Raw genomic sequence first — 16,806 nt, forward strand, 5'->3', positions numbered from 1 at the left:
AGCTGGGTGGGCGGAGCTCCAGCTGGGTGGGCAGTGCAGAGCGACACAATCACTGCTCTTAACTAGGTGGATAAGGAGTTGCAGGAAATAAAGACTTTCTGGACAGAAATCAGGACAACAATAAAAACATTGTGTAAGAATAAATAAATAAAGGAAATCCTCTTCTTGTGTGTTTCGTTAGCGTAGCATCACTTCTAGACCTCCAGCCTCCAGTCTGGTCCCGCTCTGCTGGAATGAAGGACCAAAGCTACTTTCCACACTGACGCTACATGCTGGCAGCAGACTGGCTCCTTATTTATCTGGATGGATTTTATAACATGGAAGTTTTGTTTCACAATGACAGAACATATTTTAGTGGTTGAGCTTCTTATTAATATCATCTCCCTTTTTCCTGAAATTCCTGTTTTCCCTGAGTGTGGCTCTTTGGAGATTTAAAATGGAATTTGCGTCTTTATTTATTTCTGCAAACAGCTTTAGTATCTAACATGTGGTGTGAAAGGTAATAGTGGATTGTACACAAATGTCTCACATTTCACATCATTTCCTCGATTTTATTCTGTACTGTTGGTTGTCGCTGTTTCCCGTTTTCCCAGCTTTTGTGCGTACACCTGGGTCAGAGTTGTCGTGGAGATAGGAACATTTTCCCATCAAGTTCGGTTTTTATAAATCCCAAAAGTTGACTACATTTGGCGTACGCCAGTTTTTGTTCCTACGCCAGCTTTATAAATAAGGCCCCAGGTGTGTAATAATTAGTGATGATGACTGGCTTAAATGCTGATTTTGATTTTCTAGAGCAGCTCTTAGTTATATGTGCTGGACTGGGCCCGGTGTTAGATCGACCAACCCGCCAGAACCGTGCAATCCCGATGCATCTCCAGCTGTTGACCACTATCGGGTTTCTGGCAACCGGCTCTCATAGGCAGATATGTGTTTGATATGATACAGAATATGTGACATTTTCTGCCTTATGCCACTTTGGGTTAAATTAAATTCTTTTATTAAATTCTATCCTAAGGTCTGGAATATCTCAGCCATCCCTGAGCCCAATAATGCCAACCGTTTAGGATGACATTATTAAAAAGAAGACTCCATACAATAAGTTTCCTTAGACTGTGGGAGAACAGGCCAACTTCAAAAAGCAATTTGCTGCAATGTCCGGTTTCCCAAATCTAATTGGCATGACTGACTGCACCCACACTGCTATAAGGGCTCAGACAAGGTTTAGTGGCCTGGTGGCCTGGACCAGCATGACTCATATATCCTAACATACAGCAGTGTAGGAACAGACTAGAGGCAGGTCCTGCACGTTTGGTAAGTAAACACACATAGAAATTTTAATAATTAAAACCTGATTCATAATAATTATTCTAGTGATGAGCCAATTTCACCTGCAACTCCTAGGAAGAGTATAATTTATAAAGATGAAATTGCTTCCAGCTGTGGGTACGCACGGTTTTATAGAGCTGAATTTTTTTGGCGCTCGCAAACTTTGAGTTTTGGGTGCAAGTACATGTTTAGCAAGGACCCTACACACAGTTTTATAAATGAGGCCCCTGGTCTTTAACAAGACTTCCTAAACATCTGCAGCTCATCCAGACTAAGAGATCACACCAGTTTTAAAGTCTTTACACTGGTTTTCAGTTTTTACTGGTTTCCAGTCAATCCATCTGTGATATGTTCAGAGAATATAAACCCAGCAAAGCTCTTAGATCTAGTCCAGACCAGAGTCCAGACCAGGGTCCAGACCAGAGTCCAGACTAAACATGGAGAAGCAGCATTTAGCTGTTATGCTACAAAAAAGTGGAACAAACTGCCAGTGGAGATGAAAATCTGACCAAGTGTAGACATTTTTAAATCCAGGTTTAAAAACATTTCTTTTTCATGCGCCTATGCATGAAATCTGCAAGCTGACTTTTAACTTATCTTGCATTTAATCATTTTAATGTGATTTATAATTTTAATGAGTTTTTCTCTATTTGTTGCTGCCTTTCTTTACTTTTCAATGCTGTCTTTGCACCATCTATAATGCTTTTAGTGGTTTATGTAAAGTGCTTTGAATTGTCTTGTACATGAAATGTGTTGTAGAAATAAGCTTGTCTGGTGTAGATGTACTGCGCTGCTGCCATATGACTGGCTAATTAGATAATTGGGTTAGCAGCAGTTGAATGGGTGGACCTGGTAAAGTGGATGGTGTCACTGTTTTGCATGTGGTCTTCTGTTTTGATGCATTAAAGTCCATTTTGTGTGTCACCACTTTGGTCGGCCCATATTTGGTTGAAACCAAAGTTTTACTTCATCCATTAACAATAGCCTTGTTTAGTTTGCCAAGTGAGAAGCTTTACATTTATAAATTCTGTTATTGTATTAATGGCAATGAAAATGGTTTCTCACTTTCATTGCACAAAACATGTAGAAAAAAACAGCTCCTACTGCAACATCCTACATCTTACTTCTAAGACACTGTGCTTTGTTAATGACATTATATTGACACATTCTCTTTGTTGACCCTGATACTGATGCCTAGTCAGCTGTTTGTCATTGCACTTCCCAAAGCAGCAGGAAGTGCTCTGCAGCTGCATTGATCCATCTCTTTGATACCAGTTGAAACTGTGTCTGCTGGAGCAGAAAACCAGTAGAGCCAAAACATTAACAATGAATTACTATCTGCACAAAACACTGAAATGTTTGAAATATTTGATTAAGCAGGACTTATTATGAATTTAACAGGTATGTCTCCATGCTTCCTAACAGGGGGAGGTGGTGGATGTCCAGTATGGAACTGTGGATGACCTGAGGAGAGCCAAAGACAGCCTGAACCTCACCAACCAGATAGCTGTGGTCAAGCTTGGCAAAGCACCTTTATTGTACAAGGTAGGATCAAATTAAATGCTTCTGGACTCTGCTGATAGAGGAGCCATACAGGACTTTATAACCCTGTAACTGGATATACACTCACTCTAAGAAATAAAGCCCTTTCATCTTGTACAAGTTATGCTTCAGATTTTTATTTGTTTTTTTGTTTGTTTTTTTTGTATAATAAGGTGGTTTAAGACTGGGTTTTCTAAATAATCTCTGCTTGTACCCACATGAAGTTCACTAATGCAGCTTGCTGTTCAGAGATTTGTGGACTGGATTTCATCTAAATTCATGTCATGCACCATCAATTTCTTTTTAATTTTTCTTTAAATGACTATCTGACTCTTGTGTCTGCACCTCCTTAGCAAAATGCCTCTGGCACCATAAGACATGTTATGTCTTGTGATGCCAGAGCATTGATTGATTAGGTCTTTTTCTTCTTGGATGTGTGCCTCACTCTAATCAAAGTAGTTTTCCCATCAATTAGAGGATGACAGGTAAAATATGAATTCCAATCCAGTTAATTAAAACATAAACATCTACTTAGATCTTAATTACTCAGAAATTTATCTTCACGTTCCAGTCAAAAGTAATTTAATTATGCAAAGCTCCAGACAAACTCCAAGAGGACATGACAGTATTCAGAAATGCAAATTTCTTCTCATGGATAATTAGGTGTTAGACCCCAAAATGAAATACTTATTTAGAGTTAGTAAAAATTAATAAGATCATATTAAACCTTTGATATAACTTTGGATTCATTGTAGTTTCAGATAAACAAAAAACCCCAGAAATTAAATCTAATCTGAGCCTAAAGCTGGAGATGAAACATATCATTGTGTCAGTGTGTTAAGGCCACACATCTCCTGCTATAACGTTTGGTAAAACATATTTTTCATTGACTTTATACAGTTATATCACACACAGTATACTGTATCCCATTGAAAATGTGTGGAAACAGACGTACCTACTACTCTGACACGGTTGACCAGAACATCTCACTAGACCAGCTGGAAAACTGGGTAGGACTTTATGATACTGCAATTAACTGGTTTGAGTCTCATTTAAAAGACAGGGACTACTTTGTGTCTATAGATAACTATAAATCTGAGCAAACCAAAATAACCTGTGGAGTTCCCCAAGGCTCCATCCTGAGGCCACTGCTGTTCAACATCTACATGCTGCCACTCGCTCACATTATGGAAATAACTTAACATGTTACCACAGTTATGCTGATGACACACACTTCTACATAACCATCTCACCAGGAGACTACAGTCCGATCCAGACTCTGATCAACTGCATGGATCAGATTAAAGCCTGAATGTGCCAGAGCTTCCTTCAGTTAAATGAAGACCGAACTGAAATAATAGTTTCTGTAGCCAAAGGAAGAAAGATTAAAAGTCAGTTCTCCGCTTCAAACAGCAAAGCTCAAAACTACCTCTCGTTAGGATGAGAGGATGCTGGCGTTGTTTGTTCACCGCTTCTCTGCCCATGTTTTTATGCATTTTTATTGCTGAAAGCTATTTGCACTTTTATTATTTTTATTATTATTTTTTATTCTTATTTTTACTTTTAAGAGCCTTGTGCTCTAGTCTTACTTGACTTGGTTCCTGGCCAGACTACACAGGTGATGATGCTAGGTAGCTAGTCACCTACCTGCTAGACGACTTCCAACTGTCAACTTTGTCCCACTGGAAAAAGGGCTCCTTGGATCCGACCAACATATCATCCTGACAGATAACATGTCATCCACACCACCATTTCTGGTAGGCGCCACTGCCGCCTGGCTAGCATCCCTCTCTGGTTAGCATGGCCTTCAGCTATTCCAGACGAATGAATCACGTAACCACTTCTGGAATTAACATCACCATTATTAAAGAACTGGGTCTTCTTCACCGCTCTCGCTACATTCACAGAGACTCTGGTCGAAAGTTCAGCTTCCACAATCAGTCAAGCTGCTCTGCTACCGGCATCCCATCTCTCTGGTCATCCGGCGCACATCTGATGCGTCATCAGAGCACTGTTGCGCCAGCAACCATCAACACTGGACGTATCGGCAGAACTCTGCACTCGACTACAGGAAATATCGCGAGATCCCCGCACTTTCAGGTGGATACATTTTGGGGAGTGGATTCCAGACCGCATGGAGTTGATCTTACTGTTCTACGACCTCTACAGAGATTTACTCCACAGTCATTGGTTAAATTCAAACTTTTTAAAACTCAGTCTATCAGCAATAAGTCCACACTGATTGAAGAACACATCAGAGAGAAGGGACTTGACTTCATGTGTTTGACAGAAACCTGGCATCAGCCAGAGGTATACACTGCCCTCAATGAAACCTGTCCATCCGGCTACAGTTACCTGGAGGCAGCTCGCAGTTACGGCCGTGGTGGTGGCTTAGCTGTCATCTACCGACAGGAACTGGGGTTGTCCGCCATCTCCTTGCCTGCAACATCTTCCTGCGAGTGCCTTGCATTTAAATGTAAGCCCCCTTTTCCCATGACTGTTTTCCTTATCTATCCATCTCCAAAACCCAATTCTGCTTTCATCCCAGAAATTTCTGATCTTTTCACAACACTCTGTACTACCTCTGCCAATATCATAATCCTAGGAGATATAAATATTCACGCTGACACCCCCACTTTTTGTCCCGCTGACGATTTCCTTCAGCTGCTTGAATCCCTCAACTTAAAGCAACATGTTTATGTCCCCACACATTCCACAGGACACACACTTGATTTGGTCATCTCTAACCTTGCCCCCATCAGCAATCTACAGGTTTCTAGATCTTGGTGTTTCAGATCAAAGGGTAGTGGCGATGGAGCTGCCTTTTCCTTCTCCCCATATCAAATCAAAGCGACAGATCCATTTCAGAAATCTGAAGAACATTAACTCAGATGCGCCAGCTCTGGATCTTCAACTTCTCTCCTCTGGCCCTACCGACTCCCTCTCTGTTGCTGACTCTGTGGATTTTTACGACAGGTCCTTGAGCAGTCTTCTGGAATGTCATGCCCCCCTAACATCCAGATCCATCTCATTTACACGCTCAGCACCCTGGTACACCTGTGAGCTGCGAAAAATGAAGATGGCTGGGTGTGTCCTTGAACGACAGCTCAAAGCCTCCAGACTGACTGTGCACAAACAGGTGTACAGGGAACACTAGAGGACATATGCAGAAGCTTTGAGGGTTGCACGGTCCAGGTTTTACTCCACCATCATCAATAACAGCCCCAATAACTCTAAACATCTTTTTTCAACAATAAATCACCTCCTCAAACCTCCCCCTCCTTCTCACTCCGAGGCCACTGAGGACAGGTGCAACATGCACATACAGTTTTTCACAGAATTTCAGTGACATCCACTCACACCTTTCATGTGTCCCTGTCCTGTCCTGTACCTCCATACTGTTGACCCAACATCTGGCATTGGCCAGGCTTTTTCCTCATTCTATGCTGCCACACAGAACGAGGTGAAGGACATCATCAGGAAAATGAAGCCATCTACCTGCACCCTCGACCCGTCCCCCTCAGCCTTGCTGAAAGCAAACGTCTCAGCCATTTCTCCACTCCACACCAAAATCATAAACCACTCCCTCTTGGCTGGCCATATCCCATCTGCATTAAAAACTGCGGTCATCAGACCTCTACTAAAAAACCCACCCTGGACCCAGAAGTTCTCTCCAACTACAAGCCCATCTCTAATCTTCCATTTCTGTCAAAAAAAGTTCTGGAAAAATGGTTGCAGCACAGCTTCTTGCTCACCTCAAACACAATAACCTGTTTGAAAACTTTCAGTCTGGCTTCCGCCCTGGCCACAGCACAGAAACAGCACTGGTCAGGGTCACCAATGACCTCTTGATGGCAGCGAATAATGGTCCCCCATCCCTACTCATCCTCCTGACATTCTCAACAGCTGAATTTGATACAGTCGACCACAACATCCTCCTCCACTGTCTGCAACACACTATTGGTCTCTCAGAAAATGTCTGTAACTGGTTCATATCATACGTCACAAACAGAACTGAGCATGTTTCCCTGGGAAATTCAAAATCTCACACTCATAATGTCAGCTGTGGTTCCCCTCAGGGCTCTGTGCTACGCCCCACCCTTTTCACCATTTACATGTTCCCCTTCGGCAATATCATCAGCAGACATGGGATATCCTTTCACTGTTATGCTGATGACACACAGCTCTATGTCAAAACAACCCCCACATCCTCTGCTCCCCTGCCAACATCCACACTGACCACCTGCCTGGAGGAGATAGAGGCATGGATGAAGCTAAATTTCCTCCAGCTGAACAGTTCAAAAACAGAAGCCATTCTTTTTGGCACTGCACACCAGCTCTGCTCCTTCACCATCACCAGCATCACCTTCTCTGGCCAAAACATCCCCCTTTCCACATCTGCTTTTAACTTGGGTGTTAAAATGGACCCTCGCCTTACTTTTGACACCCACATCAAACATCTTTGTAAGACCTAATTCTTCCACCTCAAGAACATCTTCAAACTCCGTCCAACACTGATACTGGTAGATGCAGAGAAGCTTGTCCATGCCTTTGTCTCCTCCAGGCTAGATTACTGTAATGCTCTCCTCATTGGGATCCCTGGCAAGAGCATTCAGAGACTGCAATACATCCAGAACAGCTCTGCCAGGATCCGGATGAGGGTGTGCAAGCAAGATCATATCACCCCCATCCTGAAAACTCTTCACTGGCTCCCCATCCCACTCAGAACAGAATACAAGGTCTTCCTCCTCACCCACCAGTGCATTCATGGACATGCCCCTCTTTACCTACAGGAAATCCTCACCCTTTACACCTCCTCACAAACCCTCCGTTCTACAACCACAAACTCCCTCCAAGTTCCCAGAACCAAGCTTCATAGCATGGGTGATCGGGCCTTTTCAGCTGCTACCCCGAGACTGTAGAACACCTTACCTGACCACGTGAGAAGCCCACAGTCTTTAGAAGTTTTTAAGCAAAACTTGAAAACCATCCTTTTTTTTAAAAAAAAAGCCTTCTGCTAAATAGTATTTTATTGATTTTTTTTTTTAGCTGGCTATCCCGCAGTAGTCCTGGACTCAGACCTGGATTTTAGCACTTATATTAAGACTGTTGTGAAGTCGGCCTGTTATCACTTAAAGAACAGCTGGAGGATTAAAGGACTGATGACTCAGCAGGATTTAGAAAAACTGGCCCATGCATTTATCTTTTAGACTGGACTACTGTAATGCTGTCCTCACAGGTCTCCCTAAAAAGTCCATCAGACTGCTGCAGTTAGTCCAGAACGCTGCTGCTCCAGTCCTCACTTAGACCAGGAAAGTAGATCCTAGACCTCCAGTCCTCACTAAGACCAGGAACGTAGATCCTAGAACTCCAGTCCTCACTGAGACCAGGAAAGTAGACCCTAGACCTCCAGTCCTCAGATCTTTACACTGGCTTCCTGCTGTTAGTTTACAAAGACCTGAATGGTTTAGGACCAGAATCCATTCAGGATCTTCTGGTTTGTTATGAGGCAACCAGATCCCTCAGGTCATCAGGGTCTACTTCCTGTTTCCAGAGTCAGAACTAAACGTGGAGAGGCAGCGTTCAGCTTTTGTGCTCCTCACATGTGGAACAATCTCCCAGAAAAGTGCAGTTCTGCTGACTCAGCAGTTTTAAATCAGGGTTAAAACTTTTCTCTTTGCTGCCTTTTATCGGAACAGCTGTTAATTCCCCACACTGGAACTTTATTTCTAGCTTTTTATCTATTTTTATTTGAGCTTTTTTATGTTTTAAATTAATTTCTTTTAATTCTTTTAAAGTTTGTTTTTCATGCACTTGTCATTGCTCCCTGCTGTAATGCTCTTAATGTTTTATGTAAGGCGCTTTGAACTGTCCTGTACATGAAATGTTCTTTTTAAGTTAACAGTGCTAAAAGTAAGTATATGTAGGACCATTACTTTTCCACATTGAAATACTTTTACCATTAAAGAATATTTAAAAAAAATGTTTAAAGAAAGAAAGAAGAAAAATATATTTTAAATAGGGACATAATCAAATGTAATGGCAAATTTTTCAGTCTTAAACTCAGATTAACACCTCCATCATCATTCCCTGGAACATTTTTAGACTCCGTCAGTGTCACATGTCAATGCTCTGACGCTTAAAGCAGTTTTTTTTCTTTTTTATCTAACACTGAATGTCTAAGGTAAACAGCATGTAAGTGTTTTTGTTATTTAGTTAGGGAAATAAATTAGGAAAGCACAGTAAATATATATTTCCTGAAGCTCTATGGTTGTGCATCTTCAGCCCTGCAGACCAGCGTAGCTGCGACTGGTCTGTTGCTGATTATACAGATTATTTGGTAGGTTGTATATTAGCAAAACTAACTGCATGTGCTGATGACTTCAAGAAATGTTTATGTACACATTACATTTCACTACAGTATTACGGCACCAGCAGAGTTCTCATACCTACACAACGGTATCTCCTCAAAATCACCACTTAGAAAATCAAAACAGAAGATCAAACATAAAAATTGTAAATGTCCCGGAGAAGAAAGAGGGTGACAACTTGGTGGATTATGTGGAGCAACTTCTTCCCCGACTCTTTGGTGAGGAACACTTTTCTACCCCGATTACTATCGAGAGGGCCTATCGCTTGGGACGACCAACAGGCCGAACCAGACCCATCCTTGTTAAGTTTCGGAACATCAGAGATAAAGATAAGGTGTTGCGCCTGGCTAGAGAAAAGGGAACCGTCTTGCTGGATAACAACCGAATCTCCTTCTACGAGGATTACAGTATCGAGGTGCAGCAAAAGATGATTGCCTTTAACGAAGTGAAGAAAAAACTACGGGAGAAAAACATTGAATATGCTAACCGATATCCAGCTAAACTCAGGATACGACATGGAGGAGGTTATAAACTTTTCTCAACACCAGCTGAAGTTGAAACTTTCCTAACTACTGTTGGCGAAGAGGGGTAAGACACTTCCAAGATGGATCTGGTACAATGAAGTTATACTAAGTAACAGATATCCCAAGTATGAATCGAAAATTGAATTGATTTCACCAATCTTCTGTTTTCTCTTTCATTCAGTAAATATTACCTGATGAGGAAATATATTTATTATATTACATTCTCTTCTTTATTATGGAGCAGCAGTATATTAAAACTGATATGGATATATCAAGAAAACTGCTGAGGACCCCTCAATGTAAGGTGATGCTACCCCATCCACTCTGTGTTTTTTTTTTTTTTAAAGGGGTTTTCAAGAGTGGTTTGTTTTTGTTTTTTTATTTTTCTTTCCTTTTTTTATATAAGGGGAACACAATGGGATACATATCATTTAAGGACAAGCTTGTATTTGTGGAAGATGGTAAACACCTGACAAAGACTCAGAAATTGTTTTTGTACCTAATGTTGATGACTAGTCAAAATACAACAGTTATACAATATCTAAAAAAGGGAAATGAATAGGAGTGGGAAAATAAAATGCATTTCATTAAATGTAAGAGGGATTAACTCGCCCATTAAGAGGAAGAAAGTATTGACCTATCTTAAAAAACAACATACGGATATTGCATTTATTCAAGAGACCCATCTCACACATATAGAACACTTAAAATTACGAAGAGAATGGGTCGGCCATGTATTTTTCTCCTCATTTTCATCTAATGCTAGAGGCGTAGCTCTGCTTATTAATAAAAATCTCAGATTTCAATTAAAGTCCAAAGAACAAGATAAATATGGCAGGTTTGTCTTGATTGATTGTATAATAAACACAACAAGGGTTATATTGGTATCTTTATATGGTCCAAATCTGGATGATCCACAATTCTTTAATGATTTAATTTTAAAACTAGCAGAATTTGACGCCCCATATATCATGGGAGGGGATTATAATTTAGTGTTAAATCCTTTAATGGACCGTTCTAATTCAAAAACTGATGCATTAACTAAATCTGCAAAGGCCTTGACTCAAGGTATGAAAGAACTAAGACTTGGTGATGTATGGCGAGTGCGCAACCCGACTATTAAAGACTATTCTTGTTACTCTAATGTTCATAATACTTATTCAAGAATTGATATGTTTTTGATTTCAAATTCATTTTTATCCCAAATCAAACTGTGTTCATATTTGGCAGCCACGATTTCAGACCATAATCCCATACAAATGGAGTTGGAACTCTGCCAATCTGAACCCTATACCCCCACATGGAGATTTCAAAAATATTTATTAAAAGATTCAGAGTTTATCTCATTTATGAATACCAAAATAGACATATATCTAGATGCAAACTTAAATTCTGCCTCGGACTCTGACATATGGGAAGCACTTAAAGCTTTCATGAGGGGACATACCATTTCATATGTTTCATACAAGAATAAACAAAAGAAAGAACAACTTACAGAACTAGAAAAAGAAATAAGAGATCTGGAGATTGATCATTCAAGAACAAAACAAGCAGGAATACTTGGCACTTTAAAACAAAAGAGAATTTTATACGATAATTTATGCACAAGTAAAGCCGAGGCAGCAATGGCAAGAACTAACTATCATTATTATGAATTCGGTAATAAAACAAGCAAATTACTGGCATGGCAGATAAAAAAGAAAGATAATGAGAAGTTTATTCAAAGTATTAAAACAGAGGATGGTAGACAGTTGGAAAATGTAAATGATATAAATCAGGAATTTACTAAATATTATCAATCACTATATAGTTCTGATTTAGACGATACAGGAATAAAACAATACTTGAGTCAACTTCCTATACCTGAGATCAATAAAACTGATAAAGACATACTGGAAAGGGAAATTACCGAGGATGAAGTCCTACTTGCTATTAATTCTTTACAAAATAATAAAGCCCCAGGACCTGATGGGTTTCCTATTGAATATTTTAAGACATTTTCGAATAAATTATTAATACCACTTACAAATATGATTAAAAAGGCACTTGAAAAAGAAACTTTACCCCCATCATTAAGACTAGCAACCATAACATTGCTTCCAAAACCCGGAAAAGATCCACAAATATGTGGAAATTACAGACCTCTTAGTTTATTAAATTCAGACTATAAGGTGCTGTCTAAAATAATAGCATCGCGATTAGAACCTGTTATCCCTACAATTATCCATGCAGATCAAACAGGTTTTGTGAAGAACAGACAGGGAGCAGACAACCTGCGGAGATTATTTCTCACTATGAATATTGCCAAACGAGAAAACCTCCCCTTAGTAATACTTTCTATGGATGCGGAAAAAGCGTTTGATAGAATAGAACCAGCCTTTCTTTTTGAGACTATGAGGGCTATGAACTTTGGGGAAACATTTATTAAATATGTGAGAACACTTTTCTATGGCCCCCAGTCACAGATTGTGACTAACGGGATTCTATCGAATCCCTTTACACTTTTCCGGGGCTGTAGACAAGGATGCCCAAGTTCCCCCATTCTATTCTCCATTGCCATTGAACCACTGGCTATAGCAATACGCATAGATTCATCCATCAAAGGTGTGAAAATAGGCACAGAAGAACATAAATTGGCATTTTACGCAGACGATTTATTAGTATTTATAACCCAACCATTAAAAACTTTTCCATCTCTTCTAGCATGTTTTAATGCATATAGTGCAATTTCAGGCTACAAAATAAACTATACCAAGAGTGAAGCATACCCAATTAATATGACAAAACAAGAGATAAAACTACTCCCTGGTTCCTTTAAATGGTGCTTTGATGGTTTTACATATCTTGGTATATACATTAGTTCTTTTCCCGAGAAGGTCTTCCAGGAGAATTACAAATCATTATTTAATAAATCCAAAACCAAACTGGAGCGCTGGATGGACCTTCCTTTATCCCTAATTGGCAGAATTAATACAATAAAAATGAATATTTTACCCAAATTTATATATTTATTTCAGTGTATACCCTTTAAAATTCCCAAAAAATTCTTTAAAGATTTGGATAAATTAATATCAGCATACTTATGGAAAAAAAAAATCCCTAGAATTAAACTCTTGATATTACAAGCCCCTTACTCTAAAGGTGGCCTAAATTTACCCAATTTTAGACTTTATTATTTAGTTTCACAATTCCGTATTCTTTGGATGTGGACTTTTCAAAAGGAAAGGATGTAAGATGGATTTCGATAGAACAACAAGAAATTAAACCTATACCATTATCAAACATTCCCTTTGTGGGTTCAAAAAAAATACTCAGAACGATAACATCAAACCCTCTTACCATAAACGTTTATGATGTATGGCACGAATTACATTCAATTATAAATATGAAATTACAAACATTCAGTAATACCCCTCTCAGAGATAATCCCAATATTCCTAAACCCATAGCAGATGGTATACTCCAAATATGGGGTAGAAAGGGTATTACAACAATTAGTAACCTTTATATTGACAATGTTTTTGCCAACTTTAATCAATTATCTGAACTTTATAATTTACCAGGACACAATTTTTTTAAATATTTACAAATCAGGCATTGGATCAAATCTTTAACCTCAGAAATATATCCAAATAAACCACAGGAAACTTTATATGAAAAATGTCTATATGATCCCAAACGTACTAACACGAAAGGCCTTATTTCTTGTCTTTACAAAACGGTGATAGATAACTTACCAGCCTATAAGATAAGTTTAAAAAAAGAGAAATGGGAATCGGAATTGAACTGTATATACGAGGATGAAAATTGGAGTAGGTTATTAAATTCATTCCAGACCCTACTAGTTTCTACTAAACATAGACAAATTCAATTCAACATCCTCCATCGAATATATTTCACACCATATAGATTGAATAAATCATATGCGGATGTTACCGATAAATGTCAAAGGTGTAAAATTTATGTTGGGGATTTACTACACATGTTCTGGAGTTGTACACAATTGCAAATGTATTGGAATGATGTGATCCAAGTAACATCAGAGGTGTGTGGTCTATCTTTAAATCCGGACCCTAAAATATGGATACTTGGAGATGTTTCATCATTACAGTTACTTTCATGTAAGAAATATTTCGTTCTTTTGGCATCCTCTGCAGCAAAAAAATGTATACTCAAAAACTGGAAATCTACAGTCCCTCCAAGCAAGAAACAATGGATTAATGAACTGTCGTCATATTGTACTCCTGAAAAAATCCTACATGCAATACGAGGGACATTAACAAAGTTTGATCAAACATGGACCCCCTTTCTGAACATCCTAATGAAAATGGACTAGGGAGACAGAATTGAACATATTTGGATCATTATAATCCTATATTACAGAATTGTTTTACCCATGATGTATAAGAGTCTTTGTCAAATGTATTGGTTAAATCATATAAATTATAAGCAAATACAGAGAATTATAGGGAAGGGGAGGGTAGTTAGGGGACCAATGTATGTATGTGTATATATATGTATATGTGTGTGTATATATGTGTGTATGTATGTATGTGTATGTTTATGTATGTGTATATGTATGTATATGTATATGCATGTGTGTATGTATGTATGTGTGTGTATATATGTGTGTATGTATGTGTATGTGTGTATATGTATATACATGTATGTATGTGTAAGTTTTTTTTTTTTTTTTTTTTTTTTTTCTCCGTTTTGTTTTGTTTATTTAGTATATTTTATTTTCAAAAAAAAAAAAAAAAAAAAAAATGAAAAACTGTACCATACAAATGCAGAATGTTTCTGTTTCTGATCGACTGAGATTACTTAATAAAAAGAATTAAAAAAAAAAAAAAAAATCACCAACATTGCTCATAAATTATTAAGTCTACAGCTGAATCTAGATGTTTGTTATCATTTTAATGGTCCTGTCCTTGGCATGTCTCTCAATATCGCAAGTCCAAGAATAGATGTAATATTAAAATGAATGATTCTTTAGTGTATTCTCCTTTTGTAAATGGCCTTACTCTCTCCTGAGTCCTCTTTCAGTCATCTGCAGTGTGATCCTTTTCTGCAGATGTCTTTCTTTTTTTCTGCAAATGTTTTCCAGTGTTAATTATTTTTGTTTTTTGCTAATATATTGTCAAGCCAGCATCGTTGGCAATGAAGGCAAATCAATCTGTCCACGCAGAATTACACCATTTTCCTCTGAGGAACGTCTGAGCAGCCACATGAGCTGCAGGTTGCACAGCCCTGGTATAGTTCATTTACCACTAGTAAATAATTCTTTACCCATAGTAAATAAACAGGATCATACTATATGCATGGTAAATGGACTGGACTCAAAGCACTTTTACACTACAAGCCACATTCAGCCGATTACTACTGCTGAGGATGTTTTTTCCTTTCATACACATTCACACACCGGTGAGCACAATGTGAGAGGCAGAATTTTGCTCAAGGACACTTCAACATGTAGTCTGATGGAGCCGGGATCGCACCACCAATCTTCCATTTGGCAGACAGCCGCTCTTCCCCTGAGCCACACCCACCGCACACAGTAGCATGAAGCATCCTACAATCATTCACTACAATCATATCTACTCTGACATACTGATAAATCTACAGTGGAAGAGTGTGTGAATGCTGAAAGTACATCCTTCTGGGTGTTATTAATGCATACTTACATCTCATTATGCAACCCCCCCCCCAGTTTATAACAGCTGTAGAGTTCCTGGAGGCTATATTACAGCAGCTGACAGCAATGTTGGGCTCAGGGGACTTTGGACAGTGGTTTTACATCTCACAACTCCATGGGAGAGTCCTAGCGCAAACAAACTGCCAATCATTTAGGGTCACTTCAAAGATACAATGTGTAAGACATCCTGACATCTGGTGGTAAACATGGGCGTAGATAACGTGGTGGATAATGTTTCCTTATTTGCATTGAAAGGGAAGAATAATGCAGTGAAGGCCAAATGATAAATACTTTGTTGGTAGAAGCAGTAATGGTGTTGAAATGCCCTGAAAGAAAGGCTGTCTTATGTTATCATCTCTCTTACTCCAGTTTGAACGTAAAGTGAGTGAAAAATGACAAGCTAATGAGACACGGCAGGAGTAAATGGATGTGATTAAACGGAGGAATAGAAATGTTTAGAGTGGTCACTTTACTCCATTTGCAGACTTTTACAAATCCATGACATCAGACTGAAACCATGGTGACATGTTTTATATAAGGAGACTGTGCCTTATTTAAACATAATCCCCCCAACAAGACCCTGCTGACCCATTTTTTTCATCTTTACCTACAAATTTCATCATGTGCTCCTTTTAGTGCTGTCACATGTCGGCAGCCAAGAAATATGAAGGGCCTTTACGTTGAAGCAGGGGCGAATGATTGATGAGCCTTTAACGTTCACTAATGAGTGTGTGACGGTGACTGCAGGCCCAATGTTACACAAGCTGCACGAGTCATGTCTGACACACAGGGCTCATGTTTATAACCACACTTAAACTCATTTAGCCACATTCATTCATTTATAAGAATCCAGAAACAATATGCTCATTATTCAGCGTACTCTAGAATTCCAGTAATCTGATTTAATCTGTACTTTAAATGCTTATTATCACTTATAATTTCCACCAACACAGTGAGAATAATTGCCCCTCTTTGAATTCCAACTACAGCTCTTATATTTAAAAATAGTACAGATAAAATCCCTTTTCTTTATTTTTTCCCATAACTGGAACAATAAACATATAATGGCCCATAGTTTGTTTATTTATATTTTTGAGATTTTGCTGGTTTTATGTTCTAAGTATTTTGCTTCCTTTTTATTTCAAAGCATCTTTCTTTTGTGCATTTCACGTATTTATTTTATTTTATTTTATTTTTTTCTGTGTTTATTACTTCAAACTTCTGTTTATTTAGTTAATGAAAAACTGGAAGTATTTATAATCTTGTTTGGTAAATTACAATCAACCCTGTCGACATTTAATATTAGAAGAAGCAGTTTTGATGAGAAAGACGTGGTGAGCAGAGCTGT

At 38.7% G+C, this 16,806-nt stretch overlaps 1 protein-coding gene across 2 annotated transcripts in view; it reads left to right on the forward strand.

Annotated features, from left to right (window-relative positions):
- The window catches only part of LOC121652648 (inactive N-acetylated-alpha-linked acidic dipeptidase-like protein 2), a 613,163-nt gene that overhangs the window by 276,603 nt on the left and 319,754 nt on the right, over positions 1-16,806 (forward strand). For both annotated transcript variants that reach the window (XM_042005529.1, XM_042005530.1), the window contains one exon: positions 2,752-2,871. In XM_042005529.1, coding sequence (XP_041861463.1) covers positions 2,752-2,871 — 120 coding nt within the window. The remainder of the gene's footprint in view (positions 1-2,751; positions 2,872-16,806) is intronic.

Source organism: Melanotaenia boesemani, chromosome 14, assembly GCF_017639745.1.
Source record: "Melanotaenia boesemani isolate fMelBoe1 chromosome 14, fMelBoe1.pri, whole genome shotgun sequence".
In the NCBI taxonomy this organism is placed as follows: Eukaryota; Metazoa; Chordata; class Actinopteri; order Atheriniformes; family Melanotaeniidae; genus Melanotaenia; species Melanotaenia boesemani.